At 39.9% G+C, this 21,834-nt stretch overlaps 5 protein-coding genes and 2 long non-coding RNA genes across 7 annotated transcripts; 2 read left to right on the plus strand and 5 right to left on the minus strand.

The window, feature by feature from the left end:
- Positions 1 to 32: 32 nt before the first annotated feature.
- LOC144203540 (uncharacterized) lies at positions 33 to 1,513 on the plus strand. The gene is made up of 5 exons (XR_013327706.1): positions 33 to 143; positions 337 to 428; positions 935 to 1,175; positions 1,237 to 1,292; positions 1,392 to 1,513. It is a non-coding gene; the product is annotated as an uncharacterized LOC144203540 (long non-coding RNA).
- A 279-nt stretch (positions 1,514 to 1,792) lies between these two features.
- LOC144203537 (uncharacterized) lies at positions 1,793 to 3,217 on the minus strand. The gene is made up of 5 exons (XR_013327705.1): positions 3,152 to 3,217; positions 2,421 to 2,497; positions 2,254 to 2,329; positions 2,048 to 2,150; positions 1,793 to 1,940 (listed from the first exon to the last, which is right to left on the minus strand). It is a non-coding gene; the product is annotated as an uncharacterized LOC144203537 (long non-coding RNA).
- Positions 3,218 to 4,221: 1,004 nt separating this feature from the next.
- On the minus strand, positions 4,222 to 8,968 carry ssu72 (SSU72 homolog, RNA polymerase II CTD phosphatase). The gene is made up of 5 exons (XM_077726847.1): positions 8,688 to 8,968; positions 7,916 to 8,059; positions 5,969 to 6,108; positions 5,782 to 5,900; positions 4,222 to 4,915 (listed from the first exon to the last, which is right to left on the minus strand). The coding sequence occupies exons 1-5, from the start codon at positions 8,765 to 8,767 to the stop codon at positions 4,814 to 4,816; spliced, it is 585 nt and encodes a 194-aa protein (XP_077582973.1). The 5' UTR covers positions 8,768 to 8,968; the 3' UTR covers positions 4,222 to 4,813.
- An 871-nt stretch (positions 8,969 to 9,839) lies between these two features.
- Positions 9,840 to 11,611, minus strand: fndc10 (fibronectin type III domain containing 10). Its single transcript, XM_077726542.1, has 2 exons — positions 11,147 to 11,611; positions 9,840 to 11,072 (listed from the first exon to the last, which is right to left on the minus strand). The coding sequence occupies exon 2, from the start codon at positions 10,969 to 10,971 to the stop codon at positions 10,153 to 10,155; it is 819 nt and encodes a 272-aa protein (XP_077582668.1). The 5' UTR covers positions 10,972 to 11,072; positions 11,147 to 11,611; the 3' UTR covers positions 9,840 to 10,152.
- A 1,084-nt stretch (positions 11,612 to 12,695) lies between these two features.
- On the plus strand, positions 12,696 to 14,414 carry ora4 (olfactory receptor class A related 4). Its single transcript, XM_077725523.1, has 2 exons — positions 12,696 to 12,782; positions 13,419 to 14,414. The coding sequence occupies exons 1-2, from the start codon at positions 12,696 to 12,698 to the stop codon at positions 14,412 to 14,414; spliced, it is 1,083 nt and encodes a 360-aa protein (XP_077581649.1).
- Positions 14,415 to 14,709: 295 nt separating this feature from the next.
- LOC144203317 (olfactory receptor class A-like protein 4) lies at positions 14,710 to 16,896 on the minus strand. The gene is made up of 4 exons (XM_077726709.1): positions 16,318 to 16,896; positions 15,998 to 16,261; positions 15,180 to 15,419; positions 14,710 to 15,002 (listed from the first exon to the last, which is right to left on the minus strand). The coding sequence occupies exons 1-4, from the start codon at positions 16,609 to 16,611 to the stop codon at positions 14,790 to 14,792; spliced, it is 1,011 nt and encodes a 336-aa protein (XP_077582835.1). The 5' UTR covers positions 16,612 to 16,896; the 3' UTR covers positions 14,710 to 14,789.
- Positions 16,897 to 17,351: 455 nt separating this feature from the next.
- LOC144203299 (von Willebrand factor A domain-containing protein 1-like) lies at positions 17,352 to 21,323 on the minus strand. The gene is made up of 5 exons (XM_077726696.1): positions 20,913 to 21,323; positions 19,555 to 20,088; positions 18,831 to 19,109; positions 18,478 to 18,753; positions 17,352 to 18,027 (listed from the first exon to the last, which is right to left on the minus strand). Exons 1-5 carry the CDS (start codon positions 21,025 to 21,027, stop codon positions 17,753 to 17,755), a joined length of 1,479 nt encoding a protein of 492 aa, XP_077582822.1. The 5' UTR covers positions 21,028 to 21,323; the 3' UTR covers positions 17,352 to 17,752.
- Positions 21,324 to 21,834: the final 511 nt, after the last annotated feature.

The following is a 21,834-nucleotide window of genomic DNA, read 5'->3' on the forward strand; positions in this document are numbered from 1 at the left end:
CCGAGGTCAGAGTTCAAACGGCCATTTTTAAAAATGGCAGATGAGCGTTATGCCAGTTTGACTAGACTTCAGAGCAGCTCAGAAGTAACGATTTACCGAAGAATTGCCCGATAAAGCTCTTTCGGGACAATGGAGCACATTCGGTATGTTATCGTGTGGGGATTTGGAAGCCCTAATTCTCATTTTATTGGTGCTTTTTGGCAGTAGCATGCTTCGATCGCATGTTGTGGCTCCACGTGGATGCAAACCGGAAAATGTTTGCAAACAAATCGGCTACATTGCGCTACCTCTAGCTCTTGTATGTTTGAAATGAAATCATTCCATTGTGTGTTTCAGTTCCTCAACGAGAACCGACTTTTGGGAACCTGCAACAATGTGGCTGAAAAGAAGCAGCTTGTCGACAGCATATCGAGCTGTTTGTCAGCAAAGTGAGTCATTTTCAAAATGGTTTGTATTTTATCTATCCGTGTAATTGTAAGTCAGCGTTCAGTATTCAAGGTTTTGCTCAATTCGTTTTTTTATCATGATACATTCAAATTTAGAATGAAAACGCACTAACTGGCATGGCGTTGATTTTTTTTTATTTTATAGTGGATAACTCACTCCCCCAAAAGTGACATCAGTGGTGTAAGGAATAAACCGTACACTTGTATGTTTTCACTTAAAGTATGACATCAGGGCTTGGAACTTTTCATGATTAGTTTTAGATCAGATTTAGATAACTTTATTCATTGTGTATTTATATGTGGCTTGGACAAAACCAAAGTGAGACATTTATTTAACAATTGCGCAGGGGTGGTTTTTTTGACTCAAATTTAAACATTCTTCAGTGTATGAAGATAAAAACATAAGTAATGAAGACTTTTTGGAATTTATTTTTATATTCATGTGCTGTATACTAAATCAACTCATTTTGTATTTTGCTTCTCTTCAGGCTCCAGTCAAGTTGACACCAACATCCCCATAGGTCTTGAGGATCTTAGTACAGTATGTTTTCCATATCTCGTACCACATAATGGAATGATCAAAATCCTGATCATTTGATTAAGTGTGATGGAGGATGACATGAAAAATAGACTGGCTAGGGGCCCTCGAGGACTGCAGTTGGAGATCCCTGTTATAAAGACTTGATCATTTTTGATGCTGTGTACCAAAAGAACAGTGCTACCACAGGGGTATGTCTGATACATCCATTTATTTTCTTTCTGTGGCTTTAATGTTGCTTGCCTTTTGCAGTGGGATGGAGGCTTGGTGACTTTGAGCAATGGAAAGTTGGCCCTTCTTGTCGACAGGTACTTTTTATATATATATATATATTTTTTTTTAATAAGTAAAACCCAGTGTGTAATTGACTTAATGTATTGTGCCTTAATATTTCCTTTTTTTTCCAGAATTCTACCCAAGTGGAAGATCTTCCATCCCTTTACTGATGGATGACTGCACATCTTAATTGCATGTGAACCTATATTGAAAGCAAATTATTTGTGAAAAAAATAAATGTTCTTGAAGTGAATATATCTTGTTTTTCACATTATTTTATTGAAAATGTATTTATCATGACCCTAAAAAAGAATTAAGAAAACTTTGATTTTCACACAGATGGAATTTATTAGCTCAACCTGTTATCATTTGTACACTTAGAATAAAAAAAAAAGTTAAAATCAAAAAAATACTTAATAATTTTTTCCCAGAAAATATACAAAAACACTTATATTTTCAGCACTTTTATTGAGAATTTGACTTAGAGGAAAAATACACAAGTACAAAAATTTAAAAAAAAAAAAAAAAAGACCCATGAAAGGGATTTAGGTCTTTTTTTCTCCAAGTGTTTTAAAAAGGAGAATTGCAGCACAATTCTCCTTTTTGCCACATTAAATGAAGTTGTTGAATCATCTGGCCTCTCACTTTGCCACCATGAGCCAGAGCACACTGGACTGCACCTGTATAAGAAGGGGAGAAAATGGCAACTTTAGTCAGTGAAACCTCACCATGGAAATAAAATTGAGTTAAATAAGCTTTCAATTTGGATGAATACTTTGACATTTACCTCCAAGAAGCCTGCCAGTGGTCTCCAAAGTGCAGAATTTAGAGATGCCACATCTTTAAAAAAGGAAGATCTCTTGTAGACATCACAGAGTCTAGACACAGGCCTGATGTGTGCAAAAAAAAAAAAGCAAAAGTTACCATATATAAAGACTGGAAATTCAACAGTTAGGATTATGTGTTTTTTTTTTTTTTTTAAAGTAGTTTTACCTTGAGCTGGCCCAGTCTCCGATCCAATAACCTCAATGATGTGAGTGTTCTGGACACGAAGAGCTGCATGGTAATCCTAAAGAGAGAAAAAATAAGCAAGAGTTATCATATATAGAAACTGGAGATTCAATAGATAGGCTTAGGTGTTTTTTGGGGATTTGTTTTACCTTGATCTGGCCCAGTCTGCTCTCCTGCAACCTCAAGGGTGCAATTGTTCTGGTCACGCAAAAGCTGCATACTGATGCTAAACAGGGAAAAAAAATAAGTTATTTGTTACTGGCCAAACAATGATTATAAGAAAAATAATCCTCACAAGAGATGAATAATGAATGAAAATAAATTAGACGGATCTGAGCTATTTTCTGTGCAGACAAGGTGATTAAATACAGACTGAGGTTAAAAACTAGGAGAAAGTTGGTTTAACAATTTTTGTATAAATTTAAATATACATTCTTGGTTGAAAACAGAAAAATAACAAATAGGAAACGGGTTTAGCACTGGTAGGGAAAACTGTCATTATATACAACACATCAGAAACTAAGTCCAGCCTCTGGATGTTATTTTTGAGTGAGACTTTACCCAAAAAAACTGTCCATTGATGTCTCGGCTTTGTTTGATTAGATTAAAAGTCGTTCTACACGACTCAAAAATAGAGAAAAAACGGGCAACATACTTTGTTTAAAAGTCAAATGGAGACAGTCGGCGTGACGCTAATACTAAACTAACTGGGTGGAGCACACAGCTGGTGGCAAACTTAAATTATCGACGGTGTGTGCAACCTGGCATTAAACTAACACATTTGTAGACGTTTTTTGGCTCAATTGATGCCTAAAAAATCTCTCGGTAGCGTGATAAAAATGCATTTAGGGCAGTTATTTGCCTTACGACGACGCCTTACCTCGTCGTCAAACGGCATTAAAACGCCGTTCCAAAGGGCGAGAGACTGCGCATGTGCGTAATTTACGCACCTGCCGTCGGCAATGGGCGTAACCACGCCCATATTGTTTGGCTTGCTTACCGTGTTCCACGAGCTGGTTTGTCCTCTCAACTTAATGTCTATAGTCTATGTTTTGATGACGTAGTCCTGGCGTGATGTTTGTGGTCTTGATGCTATAAAACAGTATGTTAGTACACTACTTTTACCAAATATAGAGTATCATTTTTACTTAGTATTTCCTATTAACTCACCTTTATTCTAAGCCATCTTAGTCCATTAAAAGTTTTACATTTGAAACAAAGAATGGTTCATTGTCTCATCTCATTTTCTTAACCGCTTTATCCTCATTGGGTTCGCGGGGGGTGCTGGAGCCTATCCCAGCTGATTACAGACCAGAGGCAGGGACCCTGAATCGGTGGTCAGCTGATCACAGGGCACAAGGAGACAATTTAGAATTGAATGTTTTCATTGTCATTATTCAAGTATAATGAGATTTAAAGCTTTCCCCACATAGAACAACAACCATTCACACTCACACTCAATTTAGAGTGTCCAATCAGCCCACCATGCATGTTTTTGGAATGTGGATGGAAAATGGAGTACCCAGAGAAAACCTACACAGGCCTCAGGAGGACATGCAAATTCCACACATTCGGACCATGCTGGATTTGAACCCAGGTCCCCCACTGTAAGACTGACGCACTATCCACTCATCCGCTGCACCACCCAGGTTAGTATTGATGCTTTTTTCCCCATATGTCAAAGCTGTAGCTATAGTAAAGGTTTTATAGCCATAAAATAGTTATTGAAGGTAAGATTAATTGAGATGTAGATCTTTGCTACATATGTGAAATGCACATAACTGCATTAACCCATTGTGCCCCAATGACATTAATTCTTAAGTGTCACTGTCATTTGTGATTCCCAATAATAGCAACTTTTTTTTTCAGTTATATACTATTAGACAACGTAGAAAAAGTTAGACAATTGTGAGCCAAGCAAAGTTTGAAAAAGAAAACATGAGGCACAAATGGTCTTTAGATTTCTTACTATATTTCTATGTACAAATCAGGCACTGAACTGACAATTTTTAAACATAAAAAAAATATGCCCCCGAAAGAAAACATATCCGAGTATCAAGTCAGCACACATGACCTCAGAGAAGGTTTGGTTATTCACAATCTCAACCATTTAACTTAAGTCATCTAAAACAGAACCATACAAAGCATACTGTTCATTCATTCTTTCCCCTGGCTCAACAAAACATCTACAAGATCCAGGTGTAGAGTAAAAATATGAAACGAGATTGTACAAATTATTAAACAATACATCACCTGGAAGGTAGGGTTGGGGGGAGGGAGGGCTTATTACCGAAACAAAATAATGGGATTTGGGCATCATGGCACTCCCTGAGGAGGCGTGGCTGACCTTTGTTTGACCTTGACAAAGAAGAATAAAGGCAAGAAGAGCAATAGCCTTTGTGGGGGGTCAACCATGGGATCAGGGACCCATTTTTCAGTCGGGCCCTGCGCACACCCACGTTTTTTTTTCTAAACGCAAGAGCCTGCCGTGCAACCGCGCCATTATTTGCAGTTGGCAGCCTGCCCGTGCTTATTGCGGGGGTCAGTAGAAGCAGACGGTGTGAAGGAAAGCTCTGCTGCTCTTGTCCTCAAACTCTTGCAGTAGTTCGTCGATTTCATTCTCCATGTCATCCGTGTGTTGAATCTGGGTAGAAAAACGCAGGTGAATGTCAGAAAAGAGCCCCATTTTAACACTTTAATTTGCACCATTAATGAAAGGACCCAATTTTCCATTGTACGTTCATTACCATTCAACTACAAGTATAAACCATAGTGATGAGTTGATACCAAGTACAAAAAATATATTAAAAAGGAGCATTGACCAATGGGTACCAGCCTTTGCCAGTTAAAATGAATTTGACTCCTATTGCTGTCAAAGGATAAGACTCAAAAACGTATGTATTTAAATAGACAACAAAAAACATATGCATACGTAGTACCCTACACTCTGGAGCAAGATTTTAGATATTAGGAAGGAGTGGCAGTATTTAGAAAAAAAATTGGAGGTAGGAAACCAGATTCCAAAAAGCCCTCGTACCCTAACCCCCACCCCTAAAAAATGACACAGTAACCTCCTATCAGTTGCTTTGAACTGTGGAGGCCTGAAACCCACTCGAGCCTGTCCATGCATTTAAGTACACCTGCAGCGATGTCCACACAAGCTCCGCATCAAAAACTCCACTTTAACAAATATGATAATAACAAAAGGTTTATTACAAAACCATAAGGTTTCTCGACTGTGCTTATATTCATCATAACTGTCTGAACCAGCCCAATATTAACATAATGTTAACTGATTCATAAAAAAATACCCGTATTTAACCCCCACTTCATACTCAGGAGCCACTTTTTTTTATACATAATTGCCATTCCCGACGAAGGAACACGTCGGGGCCGTTAAGACGAGAATTTGGGCTTTGAAACGTAAAGTGCAAAAAAAGTGCTTCAGTGTGCAAGTCATTTCAAACCAGTTCTTCTTCGGAGTGATGCCTCAACCTAGAAGACACTCACACATTGACACAGCTCGCAGATGAGGAAGGCGCCCAGCGTGGCTTCCTCGTGGTTGTCCTGAATGTCTACATTAATGACGTGGACTGGCTGCAGGGTCTCCTGCTCCCGGGAGCTCAAGTCTGGCAACGCAAAAAGCAAAATGTCAGCATGACGAACAGAAAACAGTGCGATGGGAGGTCTCGCTCACCCTCTAGCACTTGATCGTAGACGCGCTCCTCGCAGGTGATGACCAGGTCAAACTTGTCCTTGCAGGCCTGGAAGCGCTCCGGCTTAGACTTGATCCGCTTGTTGCGGTCCAGCATGTGAAGGATTCCATTCTGTGTATATCTGAGGAGTTCTGGGTTAAGGTATAAATCAAAGTGGTGTAGGCCCATGGTGGAACCTATGGTGGGCAGCATAATTTATTTTCAGTGTTAAGCCTTTGTTGGCAGGTCACAAGAGTATGAGTCAGCAGTGAGTTTCGAGGGAGGAGCAGCAGCACCATCTAGTGGTAATATTGAGGTACATGCAGGGACGCGGAGGGGGAGCCATTGGGATTTTTTTTTTTTTTTTACATCGGCAGCTGGTCGCTTTAGGAGCTGCAATGTCTACCCATTTTATCACTATAATGACAACTGTCAACCCCCCAGTTTATGATGGATTGAACAGGTACTAATGCACCCTTTGTATCAAAATGGAAATCAATAATCTTAAATCATGGGTGTCCAAACTGGTCCTCAAGGGTCACATTGAGTGCAGGTTTTCATTCCAACCGAAGACATTCACCAAGCTGGTGTCTTAAAGGTGGAATCAGTTGGTTACTGTCCAAGTGCTGCAGGTTTCAGAAGAAACCTCATTGGTTAAACTGTCTGCACCGGATTGGTTGGAACAAAAACCTGCTCCTGCTGTGGGCCTTTTGCTGAATAAGAATGGACACTCATGCCTTAAATAAACGCCAATGAGTTCAGAATTGATTGTGACTTGCCATCGCCTGGCTTCAACAGGAAGTTCTCAGAGGAAAGCGCCAACTGAGCTTGAAGCGCCATGTCACACCAAGGAACGCAACGTCAACATCTTTGGAGAACAAGAGAAAAGAATAGTGGTCAAGTTTTCCATTTTACTAAAAATCTATATTTTTGAAGCAAGTATTCAACAGCTCAAGATGTCTATTGAAGTTCACCTGTAAAGTCTAGTGCATTTGCGGTTCATCCTAAAATTTAGCTCTTTAACGCAAACAACTAACATGGCGAAAAGTAAAACATTGAACATAGGCCCTCCTTTTTTTTTAGTTTTATAGCTGAAACAAAACATGCAGTTTATTCTAGAGCTGGATAAACGTTTGAAACAGACCACTTGATGAAATAGGTTCTGAAAGGTGCTATGGGTCCGATAAAAGGGGACAAGACGTTTAAGATCTTTGGGAAGTTTTGTGCATACAAAGCCAAGTTTTTCCCAAAATAAATAAATGTACTAAAACATTGACTGTTTTTGATTCAGTTGTAATAAGCCAGAGCTATTATGACTCAATATGGTTGCCATTTGTAAGTCCTTAGTTGTTTTGATTATGCTTATTTTAACTGCTGTAGTTTCATTCAAAAAGTAAAAAGCTAAAAATTCTTTACACACCATTAGCCCAATTCATATATTCGTATGTTTGGGGGAAAAAATCCACAATCTTATGGCGCATTTCGTAATTATAACCAATACAATTTAAACCATTGTAGCATCAATCAATGAGGCCGTTTGTTAATAGAAATTAAAATGAATTGTTCAGCATATATCAAGAGGCAGCTGTTTGGTTGTCTCTCTTTAAACCAGATTTTGTTTCAAAAAAAAAAAAAAACAGCAACCATATAAAGACATAACCTAACCCGGTGTTAGTTTTTGTGTATTTGACATATTAGATTTACTCCTTTATAATCAATATAAATGATCAGACTTTACCCTCGAAAAAATAAACTCATTTATGGTTATTTAAAAAGCAAACTAACATTGGTAAAAACATTTGTTTCCTGGCATGCCATTTACCCATGGATGGAGCTGCTTCAACCACCCTGATGTCCATAAATCATCTAACAAAGATTAATACACATGTGATACTTATCCAGTGAATGCATAATTGTGTGTGAGTGTGTGTGGAGTTAGACGGGGATACAGTTCCTTGTCCTTGCGGACCAAGTCGTTGTACATCTGTTCATAAGTTGTTTTGAAGTCGTACACATTAGGCTTGTCTGGGGCTGGACCGGGAAGCTTCACATGAGAACCAGTCCCGAATGAACGCACTTCAAATCCACGTTTGCTGCAGACACAAAAAAACATAAAACAATTTTAAGTTATTAATATATTATAAGGAAAACCAACAACCTAAAACGAGTAGACGACCTAACCAGTGCCAGAGTCGGTATTAACCAATTTAACTATGATAAATGCTCGTTGACGGTTTTCTTAGACAGAATTAAAACAAAAAAAATATTTGGAGAATTTAATCAACATCAATAAAATGCCTAACGACTTTCCATATGTCATTTTGACGAATGACCAGAGGGGGCAGCATTGAGCGATTACGCCATCAAATGCCGTGCAGCTGCAGTTCGTGTCTTCCGGAATTCTTCCACCTAGGGGGCGCTCTGTCAATTATGAATCGTTACACAACAAATCCAGTGTCCGGTTAGTTAAAAAAAAGCCGGACTGTTTTGGGTTTTAAGGCTGTCTGGGCCTTCCAACTAACGACTACCTAAAAGTGATAAAGCACATTTAAAAAGAGAACTCGACATCCGGCATGACAGTGCACTCGGGAGTCCATTGTTGGGACTGCGGAGGCCCGGCAAGTCTGGCGTCGTGTCTGCTTGACAAACACCACGCTATAAGGCACATTTCGATCGCGTCGTCGTCGAGCCGTCGTCTTCTTCCCGCATGGCCATCTTTACCTGAGGATATTGTGCGCTTCCATACTGCGGTTCTGGTTGCTCGAGCACACAACCGCTACACGGAGCGGGTGGCTCGGCATTGCGACTGTCCGGCTGAAGCTAAACAACAAAAGGGTTCGGAAAATACTCGGGCTTGTTTGTTTGGGCCGTCTTTCGGAAAATAAAAATAAAACAACAACCCCTTTTAACCTAGTAACGAACGCTTTTCCGCTTGTGTTGTTCTGGACTGTTCTTCTTTGAAAGCAGGAAGTTAAAATGGCGGAAGACTTGCTCGGAAAATAATTTATTTGAAAGACGTCACGAAGGGCGGGGCCATTCTATGACGACGTGTGACGTCAAACACAAGCCCTTTGTTCTTGTTTTTTTTTTTTAACTTCATAGTACGTAGGCGGCCCGGTGGAGCGCGTGGTTAGCGCGCCCGCCTCGCAGCTCTGGGGTCCTGGTTTCAAATCCAGAATGGCTGACACGATAACCACTCAACCACAGAGTCACCCCAATGGGAATTTTAAATCTGCAGTGCGTGTGGCTGATGGAAAAGATTGAAACTTTTATTGTACCCTAGTGCATACCTTACCAATTTGTTTTATGTCATTTAAAAGGAAACCTTTACATAGGGTGTTCTCAAAATGTGCATGACAACTGTGGCTACTTTCATGCAAAGTCAATAAAGAAAAGTGGTATACATAATAATATAAATAATTTGATGATACTTTATTGGCTGACAGCATATCACAAGGTAATGTGTTTAAGTTTGTTTGGTACACTATTAAGAGATTGTATTGCCCTTTACTAAATACATAATACAAACATGTGTAAATACAGACTTTATCCCACAAAAATAAGTCACATAATTTACTGCAGTATTGGTTTTGTTAGGTGAAAAGGACATGAAATTGTAACACTATTGTAGCACATCGTGAGCAAACATCCGCTAATGGTACACACTCAAAGCATTTCATTAATTATATTGCTGTTTATTTCTGCTAACGCAGAGATGAATTACTAGTGACAATCTCTCGACACAACACAATATGGAATTCAAACAAAATTCTGTAGACAAAATAGTATTTCAAGTGTAGTGCATGATTAACTTTCATGTCATTTTTGTTATACTTTCTTTTTTGCTGACAAATAAAAGAGATTTGCAAGGAATAAATTCAATTTGAGTGTATTGTAGCTGCTTAGCAATGTAATACAGATGATAAGAACAGGTTTTTTTTTAGTAATTAAACATTTTCGACATATGAGCTAGGTCCCGGAACACATTAAGCTCATATCTCAAAGTATTAATGTACCAGTAAATCTGGTTTAGTTCTTGTTTTCAAGTTTATCCATCGTACAGTTGTGCTTCAGTTCCCACACAACGATGATGCTAAGTGGACAACAAGTGAAGATCACATTGGATGAGGTCATGATGGATGCTTAATTCTGATTGTTGTGCAAATGCTGGAAGGGGGCGGCGGTCTCAGTGTCGCGAGCGCGTGCGGTAAGAGTAGGTGTGCTGCGTGGCCGGGCTCATGATATTTTCCGTAATATACGCCACTAGCAAGCAGATGATGACCAACATCACGCATATAGCCCCGCCGACGGTCGTCATGGCGATCACGATGTCCTGCATCCCGGATGGCGGCAGGGTAAACTCCACACAGTCCTTGCGCTCGGCTTCGTGGGAGCGTAGGCAGATGCGGTAAGGGATGTTTTCATGCAGTTCGCTCAATAGGTAGTCCTCGCACCCGGAACCCAGATTGACCCCGGGGCACTCAAACTGTGTATAACTACCGTTCCACAGGCAGCTCAACTCGTAGCCACCGCGTTTGTGTCGCCGCCCACTGTAAACACTAGAGGAGTTTGCACCAGAAGCTCCGGTCCGATCCGGGGTCCTCGTCCCCCCTTGACTCCACTGTAGCAGCACGCTACCGTTGCGGAGAATATTCGCCACGAGGCTCCCGGAAGACACTGCTGACCTGCAGTCTCCCTCGCGGCACGTGTACCCCAATAACATATGTCGGAAGCAAAGCGCCCCCCCGATTCCTCCCTCCGTCACTTGGTAGGCACATAACGGCGGGCTCCACTTGACCGGAGACACTGGGGTCGGCTTTCTTGCCAAACTACCGTTGCTATGGTGCTTAAGCGACCGGCGCGGCATCCCCGCATCTTTTCCGCCTGCCATCTTGGATGGGGATGCGGATGCTGATGCTGAGCTTCCGCCGAAAGTCCCGTGTTGTGCCGCGCAGAGCAAAAGCGCCGCTAAGGCCAATGCCGACGGCCCCACTTGGCGTTTCATCTCCTCGTCTCGGACTTGCTGACGGCGGCCATTTATCGGAGCAGCTCCGCGTGGAGGAGGGAAGAGAGTCCACGGCTCTTCGGATCACACATCTGCAACAGCTATCAATGCACAAAGAGATGACTTATGAAGAAGAAATGATATTCAATGAGATGAAGTGACATCATTGACTTACTTCCTGCAGAGGTTGCGGTGCCCTGGGGGGGTCTTGATTGTCGATCTTGACGTCTGCGCTCTGACGACCGCCGTGGGCGTGTGCACACGGGAGCGCGCGCTGCACAGAGCGCGCTCCCGTGTGAGGAATATTAGTGGCCACTAACAAATTGCCATGAGTCACAATCCCACGCAAGTGGTCCCTTGCGGACATATACGGGTGGGAAAGGTGTTGAAAAACTCGAGGCTACTTTTGGATCGCAGCTGTCCTCATGCCCACACGAAATACAGTTTTTGCAAAATATATTAAAGGAAGTCTTGTGCACAGTCTGTATAAATTGTATAAAGGTGTGTGATATCCTACTAACAATACTGATGTTCAAACAGTCATTTTTCGGCATAGAGTACTCATCATGATTGTTATTTGCACTTACACAATTTGAGGTGATACAATGCATAGTTTGGAATAACAAAACGTTCCAATTTCTCATATTCTGGATTTGGGATACACAATAAACGAACTTGCGTCCACGTAAAAGCGTAAAAACATTAGTATATGTATACAATACTTACTCTGCTGCCATTTAATAGGATGTTACTGGCAAGAAATTAGTTAGGGCTGCCATCTATTGGCATCTGTAGGTAATATATACTTTTTTTGTTTTTGGGGCTGGGGGTTTCTGTCCCATTCTAATATTTATTGACATTTTTCTAATATATTGTTCTACCTTATTATTGTAAAGCACTAGAGTAGATGTAGAATTCAGGGATAGTTGTCAATACAGAGGACGAAAATTCAAAGGTTATATACTTTAATTATATACAGAGCAAATGACTATTTTTTAACCACTACTTAAGTTTTTAGACCCATTTAGATATTATTTTTAGATTTAGGACATTTCAATCCTTATAGGCTAAGTAAATATTTTTGGTCAATTAGAAAAAAATAAACATGAGGAATTATTACTATTATTATATTTTAAAAATGTCAATATTCTTTTGTATTTTTAAAGTATAGTTTCTGGTGATTGTAAAGAAATGTGTAAATGAATACACAAAAGCGAAGCAGCATACACCTTTAAAATCTTTATTCAAAGGGCAAGCTGAAAGTTTAGTTGATGTTAATGTGAGTTAATGTTGTGCAATGGCTTTCTGTTCCCTTGAGATATAGCCAAAAACAATTATCACCAAAGATGCCGACAAATTGCTGACTTATGAAATAAAAATGTAGTTTGTCCCATATTAACCTGCAATAAATATCACAGGGTACACAAACTTCAAGTTGAATAAATATAAATAATTCTAAAATACCTTGTCACATTACAAGAATAGTATACTACCACAATTATACCTTGATGGAGGTCTATCTTCTCCCTATTGGATGGAAAAACGAGGTGATGGAAAATGTGTGCACCTCAAAGTAAATGAACCTTGAGACATGTCAGCAATGACCAATTATTACGTGTGTATGAAATATGAAAAGGAGGATCAGCTTCTTTCATGGGTGATATGAAGCTTTGGCGTTCCAATCCGAGCGGACAAACAATGTAAGCGTGCATTTGAGGGAGGCCATGTCGGCCGTACTCACCGTAGATGCTATTCTGTTTGGGATGCTCGTATTTTGTGGCATCTTGGGAAACCTTTTGGTCATCTTTGTGGTGAGATAACTTAATTTTATCCTTCTATCTAGTACTGTCATTAATTTTTTTCACTCAGTTCTACCTCCCTAGGTTGTAGTTAGTTAGCTAGGTTATGCTAGCTAGCTAGCATCATCGGAAACTTTAAATAAACATATTTTGGTGACTGTAAAATGTAAAAGTTTAATTTATTTTTTACTTATTTTCAAAATGCAATATATTTTTGTTCTTTTTTTGGTCAAATGTGGCCATAACATTTGAGGGCGAAGATATTGTTATGGGCAATGTTATTTTTTTTGCGCACTACTCTCGTCTTCTCTGCGCAGCAGCAATCATATGGCGCGTAGTAAATAAAATCCAAACTTTTTTTTTACCCTTTCCCCATGATGGTACCGTTTACGTGGCAGCCAGTGGCAGTAGCTCTGTCCACTCTTATGTTTTTTGTGTTTTACAGCATGTTTTACATGAAAAATTAGAGGGAACATTGGTAATGGGTGGATTATTAGCATATTTATCTGCCCGGTGTTTTAATCATTAAAATTTAAGAGAACTTTGACTTAATAATGACTTTAAATAGAAGAGTTAAAACACTACTCAGTCATTTAGAAGTAGAGATGACCTCCTTGATTGCTTAACCCTCTCTTGTTTTCCTCATAGGTTCTCCAAGCCGCGACAGAAAGTCCATCTCGAAGACTCCCCCCCTCTGATACTATTTTAGTGCATCTATCACTGGCCAACCTCCTCACCTCACTTTTCCGCACCGTTCCCATTTTTGTTTCAGACTTAGGCTTGAACGTCAGTCTTTCCCCGGGTTGGTGTCGAGTCTTCATGCTTTTGTGGGTGTGGTGGCGAGCTGTTGGCTGCTGGGTGACGCTCACACTTAGCATCTTCCACTTTGCCACACTTCGTCGTCAGCATGTGACCTTTGGCCCCCTGGCCTTACAACGGGAACGGCGACGTGTCTGGGTCATCTTGGGCGTGGTTTGGGGACTCAACTTAGCTTTCTCTACCCCTGCTCTCGTATATAGCACCCACGTCCACGGGAACGCCACGGTTGAGTTGATGGTGATCAGCTGTACCACTCGGCCTCTCCTCGGCTGTATATGGGAGTTCCCCTCCAGCCAGCAGGGGGCAGCGTTCGCCTCAGCTTCATTGGCTTTTAATGAGGTATTACCACTCCTTCTGATGGTGTGCACCAACTTGGCAACTTTACACTCATTGGCTAAGCATATCAGGGCCGTAACTGCGGGGGGAGAACGCGGGGAGTTGGACAAACACGTATCCGGCGAGCGCAAGGCGGCTCACGTCATCATGTCCATGGTGTCGCTTTTTGTGGTGTGTTGGGTGCTTCAGGTTGCTGCGGTAACCTACTATAACCACGATAGAGGTCACCATGCCGAAGGACTGCTTACTGTAGCTCATTTCTCCGCTTCACTCTTTGTAGGATTTTGTCCCCTAGTGGTGGCCCTCGGCCATGGCAAGTTAAGGAGGAGGATTATCAGTATGATACTCGGCTGGTCAAAAGGTTTCAGATGGAGGAGCTCCTCTGTGGAAGGTGGGGTTCAAAGCATGCAGGTTGAAGAAAAGAAGGAACAGACAACCATTTTTGTTGTAGCAAAAGAATGTAAACATAAAGGTGGATGCAAGAGTTGAAATAATAAAATTTTGGCGCTGATTTGAATGTTTATCTGGATTTTTTTGGTATCATTTCAAATACCGAAGCTCAAGGGTGAGCCGGACCATTTTAGATCTAATATTTAGAATTTTTTTTATAAATGGATTAAAAGAACTGGAATAAAAGGCCTGAATATTCAGTTTTTTTATAGATCTAAAACAATGTTTATTTTAGCTTTTTAAAAAATATTTTTAGATTTTACAAAATGATTTTTGAACTAAAAACATAAGAATTGGATTAAAAAATTACAATTATTGATTTAAAAGGGGGAAATCAAGAAATGTAATATACATCTATACTCTTAATTTGATCCTAAAACAGAAAGTCAGCACTCATGATTAACTTTTCCCTTGTCAGTGGGTGAGAACAGACTTAATAAAAGAACGTAGCCGGCGGTGACCCACTGCCAAAACCATAGGGGACATGGCGATGAAAACGATGTTGGCGAAACGAGCGATGACCAATAGAAACTCAGCCGAGGAGCCTCGGTTATAGTTGAAGTAGTTGACGGATATGATGCTGGTTCCCCATGACATGATGAAGAGCATGATAAGAGCAAGAATAACCTGTAGAAGAAGGAATTGTCAAAATGGCGTCCTTGTACTTTGCCCCAGAGTAGTATTACTTGTTCTCAGAAGTCTGTTAAATAATGAGCAACAAATAAAAAAACATAGGTATGTAAAAAAGCCCTAACCCTAACCCTACACTCCACAATAAGGTTAAATTTATGAAATACTTCTCACCTTGGCAGCGCGTCTTTCGGCTGGCACTCTTTTGATGACGGGCGCATCTTTGACTGAAGTTCTCCCGTGGGTGTAGAGAGTGTAAAGAGAGCCAATGTTGGTTAGGAGCATTAAAATGATGGGGAGAGTCTCATGGATCACCATAGAGGTGGTGGCGTATGATAAGCCGCTGAAGGAATAAGGAAAGTTCCAAACGCAACCCAGCAAGGGTCGTGTTGTACTGCTCACAAGCATTAGCGTCTGGTGGAGAATCATAACATTATTGTTATTGTCCAGTCACTGAATAAAGTCCTAATATTGCAAAGTCAAACTCCAATATGAATAAAAACAAACATACATGCTTTTCCAGCACCAAATACCATTCTAAAGTATTAAATAAATATAAAATAAAGTATAATTCATGTCTGTATATATATAAAAACATATGAAATATCTATAATATCTTAACTAACAAATCCATTTAATAGTGTAATTAAAACAATATATATCTTATGTAAAAAAATATACATATAAAAATATCTATATCTTAACTAACAAATCCATTTAAAAGTGTAATTAAACAATATATAACTTATGTAAAAAATAAAATATCTTCACTAACAAATCCATTTAGTAGTGTAATTAAAACAATATATACCTTATGTAAAAATATATATAAATGTATATAAAATATCTTAACTAACAAATCCATTTACTAGTGTATTTGAAACAATATATATACCTTATGTAAAAAAAAAAATCTTAACTAACAAATCCATTTCATAGTGTAATTAAAACAATATATATCATATGTATAAAAACAACAACATAAATCTTACCTCTGTGGTGTTCACATTGCCATTGGTCGAAAAGATATACGCTGGAATGGAGTACAAAAAGTTGAGTAGCCAGATAAAACCCAGATTGAGCAGTAGAACACTGGGAGCCCCTCGCTGTGTACGAATGGTGGTAATATTAGGAGCCACGCGCCTCAAAGTCTGAAGGTGAAAGCCACTGAGAAACAGCGTTGACCACACGTTGACCGAGCGCAGCCACACCCACACACCCATGAGAAAGCGACACCATTCCTTGGATGAATACAGCTGCGGAAGATAGGAAATGTGAATCTATTTCCGCCATCTTTTGCAAGTCCACCTACCTCTAATCCAATATCCGAGATGACCAACAGCGTATTCCTCATCACCGACACCAACAAATTAGACAAAGCCATGTTGATGATAATAATGTCAGAGTTGTGTCCTCGCCCTCGTTCCACATACACGCTTTTACCGATGACCATCATCACCACGGCGTTCCCCAGTATTCCCAGTATCACCAGTATCATGTACATAGCAATCTGGAGTGGGGAAACGGAGACTCGAAGTCCCATGCCGATTAGCTCCATATCGTCCTCCATGGGGTCGACCATTGTTGTTAATTTTCCTCTCAGCATAAAAAAATATGACTAAAAAATGATTTCACGTAACAAGGGGTGCCGCATCTTTAGTTCTATATTCGGTAGTTGTCATCCAAATGGATCCTGGGCCTTTTTTTGTAAGGTTCTTGCTCAGGTTGGGAGGAGGATGGTGATGTCTTTGGGGCGGAAATCACTTAATAATCCTCATTAGGCTCTCACAAAACTCCAGGATGTTGTTTCCCAAGGTGCTTGCTAATTGCTAATAACCCACAGGTGATTAATCAGCGTATCCTGAATGAAAGCTGCTTCATTTGCACTCTATCACCCCAAGGGAGGATGAAGCCTGTTGGCTCATGTGTTTGACGTGTTACTCCTCCAAGAAAAAATGGAGGAGAGAACATACAAACTCCTATTCGCAATACCCCAAAATAGTCTTATAATGGGCTAAGAAAATTGTCACATCTCTATTTTGCCCATTAAGTTAGGCTAAATGAATAGCTTAGGAACCCACTTGTACTTGGATAGGCCTTTATGGAGAAACAATTTGTAATTTCGAAGCATAGCCAGTAGATGGCTCTATAACCAACAGAACAATAAGGTCATTTTTAGGATCATGACATGGAATTGAGAGCTTTACCACATTTATCTCTTCTCGTTCATTTGAATTAATGAAAAATCCCTACACAATAAACATAAACATAAATAAGCACAGATTAAAAATAAAAACTTTTGTTTTTGCTTATAAGAATTTAGTCCAATTGATGATCTTGTTTATCATCATCATTCCCTATCTGTGATTTACACAGAGATGGTAAAGAGGGAAACAATGTAAATAAAGCATTTGATGTTCTTGTGTTTAGTCGGAAAGGGGCTGTCTGAGTGGAGGCCATTAAAACACTTGAAAAGGGTTCAAGAAGTTGGCAAAAAAGGAAACCATTGTCATTATAATTGATTTCAAGAGTCATCCTTACCTCACGTGAAAACAATAAAACTGGTTTATTTAACATTATTTTTTTGTACAAATATTTTGTTGACCGACCTGGATCTGAACCTAGGTCTGAGGCTGATGTGCTAACCAATCATTCACCAGGGCGACCACTTTACCAGTTTTAACCTAAAATAAATATGCCAAAAAAAAAAAAGTCTGAAAAACTCAATATTCAGCACCGCTAATCTATTATAAATTGTCTATTGAGCAGCATATTCCCTCTCCTCGGCCAGAACTGTAAAGAGGAGAGATGCAAACCCGGGTGTTGGACCCAAATTGTGGGAGTCTTGTTGACCGGGAAGATGGCGGAAGGTACGTAGAAGAGGTACCATGGGTTCCCCCTTTATCCCAGCGAAGCCAAAATCCTTTCAGGTTCTGCTGTACGGCCTTCCATTCCACTTGCACCTCATTGTTTGTTGTGGAGGCCAGCTGAAGGTCAGGGAGGGCTGGCAGAGTCGCAGGTGCTGATGCTGTTTGAAGAGAATACACATCAACAAATGTTTATAAATAGGTAGTTTGGCCTCTTGGTTAAAATTCTGATGATGCCAACAACTGTAAATATCAAATACTATATAATATAGTAGTATAAATCATAAAAAAATATGATCTTTAAACTGACACGCCAACCCGTTATCTACTTTTTGATGAAAATGTGGCAGAATATAAAAAAAAGCATATTGTCTTATTTTTTAAATGCTTTTTTAAAGCCAAAATGTTCTCCACTTCTGGAATAACCCAAATAATTCTAAAGTTTTCTTTACAATTTGTCTTTTTTATAATGCCAATGCACTAAATACAAAACAGAGCGTGTTGTTTATTTTTTTTCTCATGAAAAACCAGCATCTCGTCAATCTGTGCGCACACGTTTAATCCGGAATAATAACGTGGATTAGGAATAAAATGTCTTCACACACCTTCCTGACTGCAAGCTTTCACCGACATGGCTGTTTGTTTCCCATTCTTGTAGAAAGTACTGACTGTAACAAGGTACTCGGTTCCAAACTCCAAGTGGGTCAACACAGTAGAGTTCTGGTGGCTTTGTACGATCACAGTGCGTGGCGTTCCACTTGGAATGGCGCCGTACTCCACTGTGTATCTTTCAACTAAAGATGGCTGCAAGGGACCCCAACTCACTTGGGTCTGATGGGGTCCAAATGGGGTCACTGAAACCAAGGCGGGGCTTAAAACCTCTGATGGCGGCATAAGAAGTAAAAACATGATGGTTATCATAAGAACTAATTCAAGTAGTAGTAGTTAATCTTCTTACCGGGAAGTGTAGTGAAGGTCACAGTGAGGGTGTTGAAAAGGCCCTGGTTGGATTCGGGTTGCAGGAAGGCAGAATAGGTGGTCGCGGGTTGTAGTTTGGTCAACTTGACCGACCTGGATTCTTCGTTGAGAGTACGCCTCCCCTGTGTTTGCGCATTTCCAATGGCTGTATACCATAATTCATAGTAGCCACCGAGTGTGCTTAAAACAGGGCGCCATTGGAGTAAAGCACTGTGCGATGTGATGTCAATGGCGCGAAGTCGCTCAGCTCGAATTATTCCTTTAGTTGAGACGTGATAGAAAAGAATTTAAAAAATTAGGCACAGTTGAAGTGATGAAGAAGTGAACTATATTTGTAACTAAGTTCTTTCTCATTTTTGTCTGGATTAAAAGCCCTTAATATTCAGTTTTTTATAGATCTAAAACAATGTTTCATTTGAGCTTCTTAAAAATATATATTTTTAGATTTTACAAAATGATTTTTGAACTAAATACAGAAAAAATGATTAAAAGATTACAATTATTGATTTAAAAGGGTAAAAATCAGGAAATTCAATATACATCTATAGTCTTCATTTGAATTTGATCCTAAAACAGAAAGTCGGCACTCATGATTGACTTTTTCAGGCCGCACAAAATCATGCGGCGGGCCAGATTTGGCCCTAAGGCCGCCACTTTGACACATGTGCCGTAAATGCAGAAAGTTTGAGCAAATTCATACATACTGATAATAGCTGCTCTCATCTCATCGGTGATAATGTCAATGTTGTCAATGTCCACAGAGTACAAATGGGACTCCACAGGAGGCGAGACAGCACGTTGTAACACCTGGAAATTTCCGTGCACCGTAGACACGATTAACACGGAAACCCCTCTTGCCTTCAGCTGGGCGATAGGCTCTTCCACTTCACCAAGCTCGACGCCATCCGTCAGCCATAGCATGACCTTAGGCACTCTATTATCCGTCAAAATTTCCTGAGCCACTTGTAGCGCCGCTTCTGTGTTGGTGCTTCCGTGTAGCTGCGTTGCGGCGAGTAGAGCTTTCTGAAGACTTCTCTGATTGCTATGAACGTCCAAGCCGAACTCCAGGTTCGGCTCGGTGCCCACTTGCAGGAGCCCGACCCTCACATGGCCACGGCCTAGCGTAAAGGGCCGAACGAGCTCGGCGGTGAAGCCTAGCAATTTGGAGAACTCGTAGTTGGCTACACTCCCTGAAGAGTCCAGTAATAGAAGAATGTCGCCTTCGCAACAGTTCAACACTAAAAAGGAGGCAGAAGACAGAAAAATTATTTTAGGGAGGTAAATTGAGTGAAAAATGCAGATGAAACAAATAGAAGAAAGGCTTGATGGGAAAAAAATCGAGACAGAGTCAAAACAAGAGCTGATTCTACTTTCTGATGGACATGCTTGGATGAATTGTTGCTTTCATGCAAAACGGAGGCGGAATCTGCCAGCATGAGATATTCAGAAGAAAAAAAATCCAAAGGGTAGACAAAAGTATTGGGACAATTGCTCGTTGTCATAAGCTATGAGAAGTTATTGTAAAATTATTGTAATAGCACCACTTTGACAGATAAAAGATTACTGAGAGTTTCTAACTTTTAGACTTGATGGAGATATGTATTTCTCAAAAATATAATTGGTATATAAAAGTGTCCACTAGCCTGGAGCAATATAAAGTAATTTATTGTGTTTTATTGTGTCTTTCGAGAATCCATTATATGACTTTTAAGATGAATGGCAACAATTTATTGAACAGTCCATCTTACCTTTAATTACCATAACTTAACTAAGAAGCAACATCAGCAGCAGCTTAATTATAATAATAATAAAATAATACAATGATACCAAGCATTAGAATATTATTAAAATGGCAAAACAGCCCATACATTGCATAGCTTAAAACTTGTTACATAATATGCCAACATGTACTTATCAGACTGTGCAGGTGTACCTAATGAAATGGCCATGTAAAAGAAATGAATTTTTCCAACCCTTTTTTGGCCTTTTTTTTCCATTTTTTAAGTGAATTCAATAAACTTACACTATTCTGTGTCATTATTATGTTAAAATATTTGCTCACCTGAGTCAGGTAACTCAACAACCTGTAAATTGCCGCTCTGCAACGTCACCCAAAGAAAAACACAGACGGGCAAAATACTAGTCTTCATCCTCTTGAAGATGTCCATAGGCTGCATAACCTTTCTTTCTAATGTTGAAATGTTGATAATCAAAGCTCACCTCATCCTTCCACCTCCTCCTGCTCCTCCTGTTCCTCCTCCTTTCCCTTCTCCTCCTATCGACCAGGAAGACACATCAGTTTTTGATCGAAATTCAGGGCGTCAAGACGCGCCGTCTCACTGCTCCAACTTGTAAAAGACACTCATTGCCTGCGGCCAAACACTGAGTCATTACAAGTCTAATGAACAGGTAATGAGCGTCTCTTAAACGCCTCCCAAATATGTAATGTATACACTGGAAAAATGATCTGATTAGGAACAAGACTATGTCATGTTATCTGAGTTTTTCCACTCAATTCTTGCCCGTGAACCTGCAGACAGAAGGCCAAGATGCATGCTGGGTAAGATGAGGGCTGTTCTGGCAAGCCGATGAAATGATAACATGTCAAAAAAACTGCTGGAATCTGTTTATACATGAAAAAAAAACATTTGGGAAAAGTATTTTGCTCACATACCAGACTGGTTCACATCAGCTGCCAAATATAACCACCTTGAAATCATAGTATCATAGTTTAGTGTAACATTAATGCAAAAAAATAGCCGTACTTGTATACAGTAATCCCTCAAATATCGCAGATAATGTAAACCGGACATGGCCGCGATAACAAAAAATAATCCAATTATGGGAATTAAGGGGATTTATCAAATATTACAGTTACAGGCATATGAAAAGACTGTAATGTATTAATATCTAAATATACTCCAGAAATAAAACAAATGTAAATACTTTAAGTATGGTACTCATAGTGAAAATAGTTCATGTCT

This window comes from Stigmatopora nigra, chromosome 10, assembly GCF_051989575.1.
Source record: "Stigmatopora nigra isolate UIUO_SnigA chromosome 10, RoL_Snig_1.1, whole genome shotgun sequence".
NCBI classification, from domain to species: Eukaryota; Metazoa; Chordata; class Actinopteri; order Syngnathiformes; family Syngnathidae; genus Stigmatopora; species Stigmatopora nigra.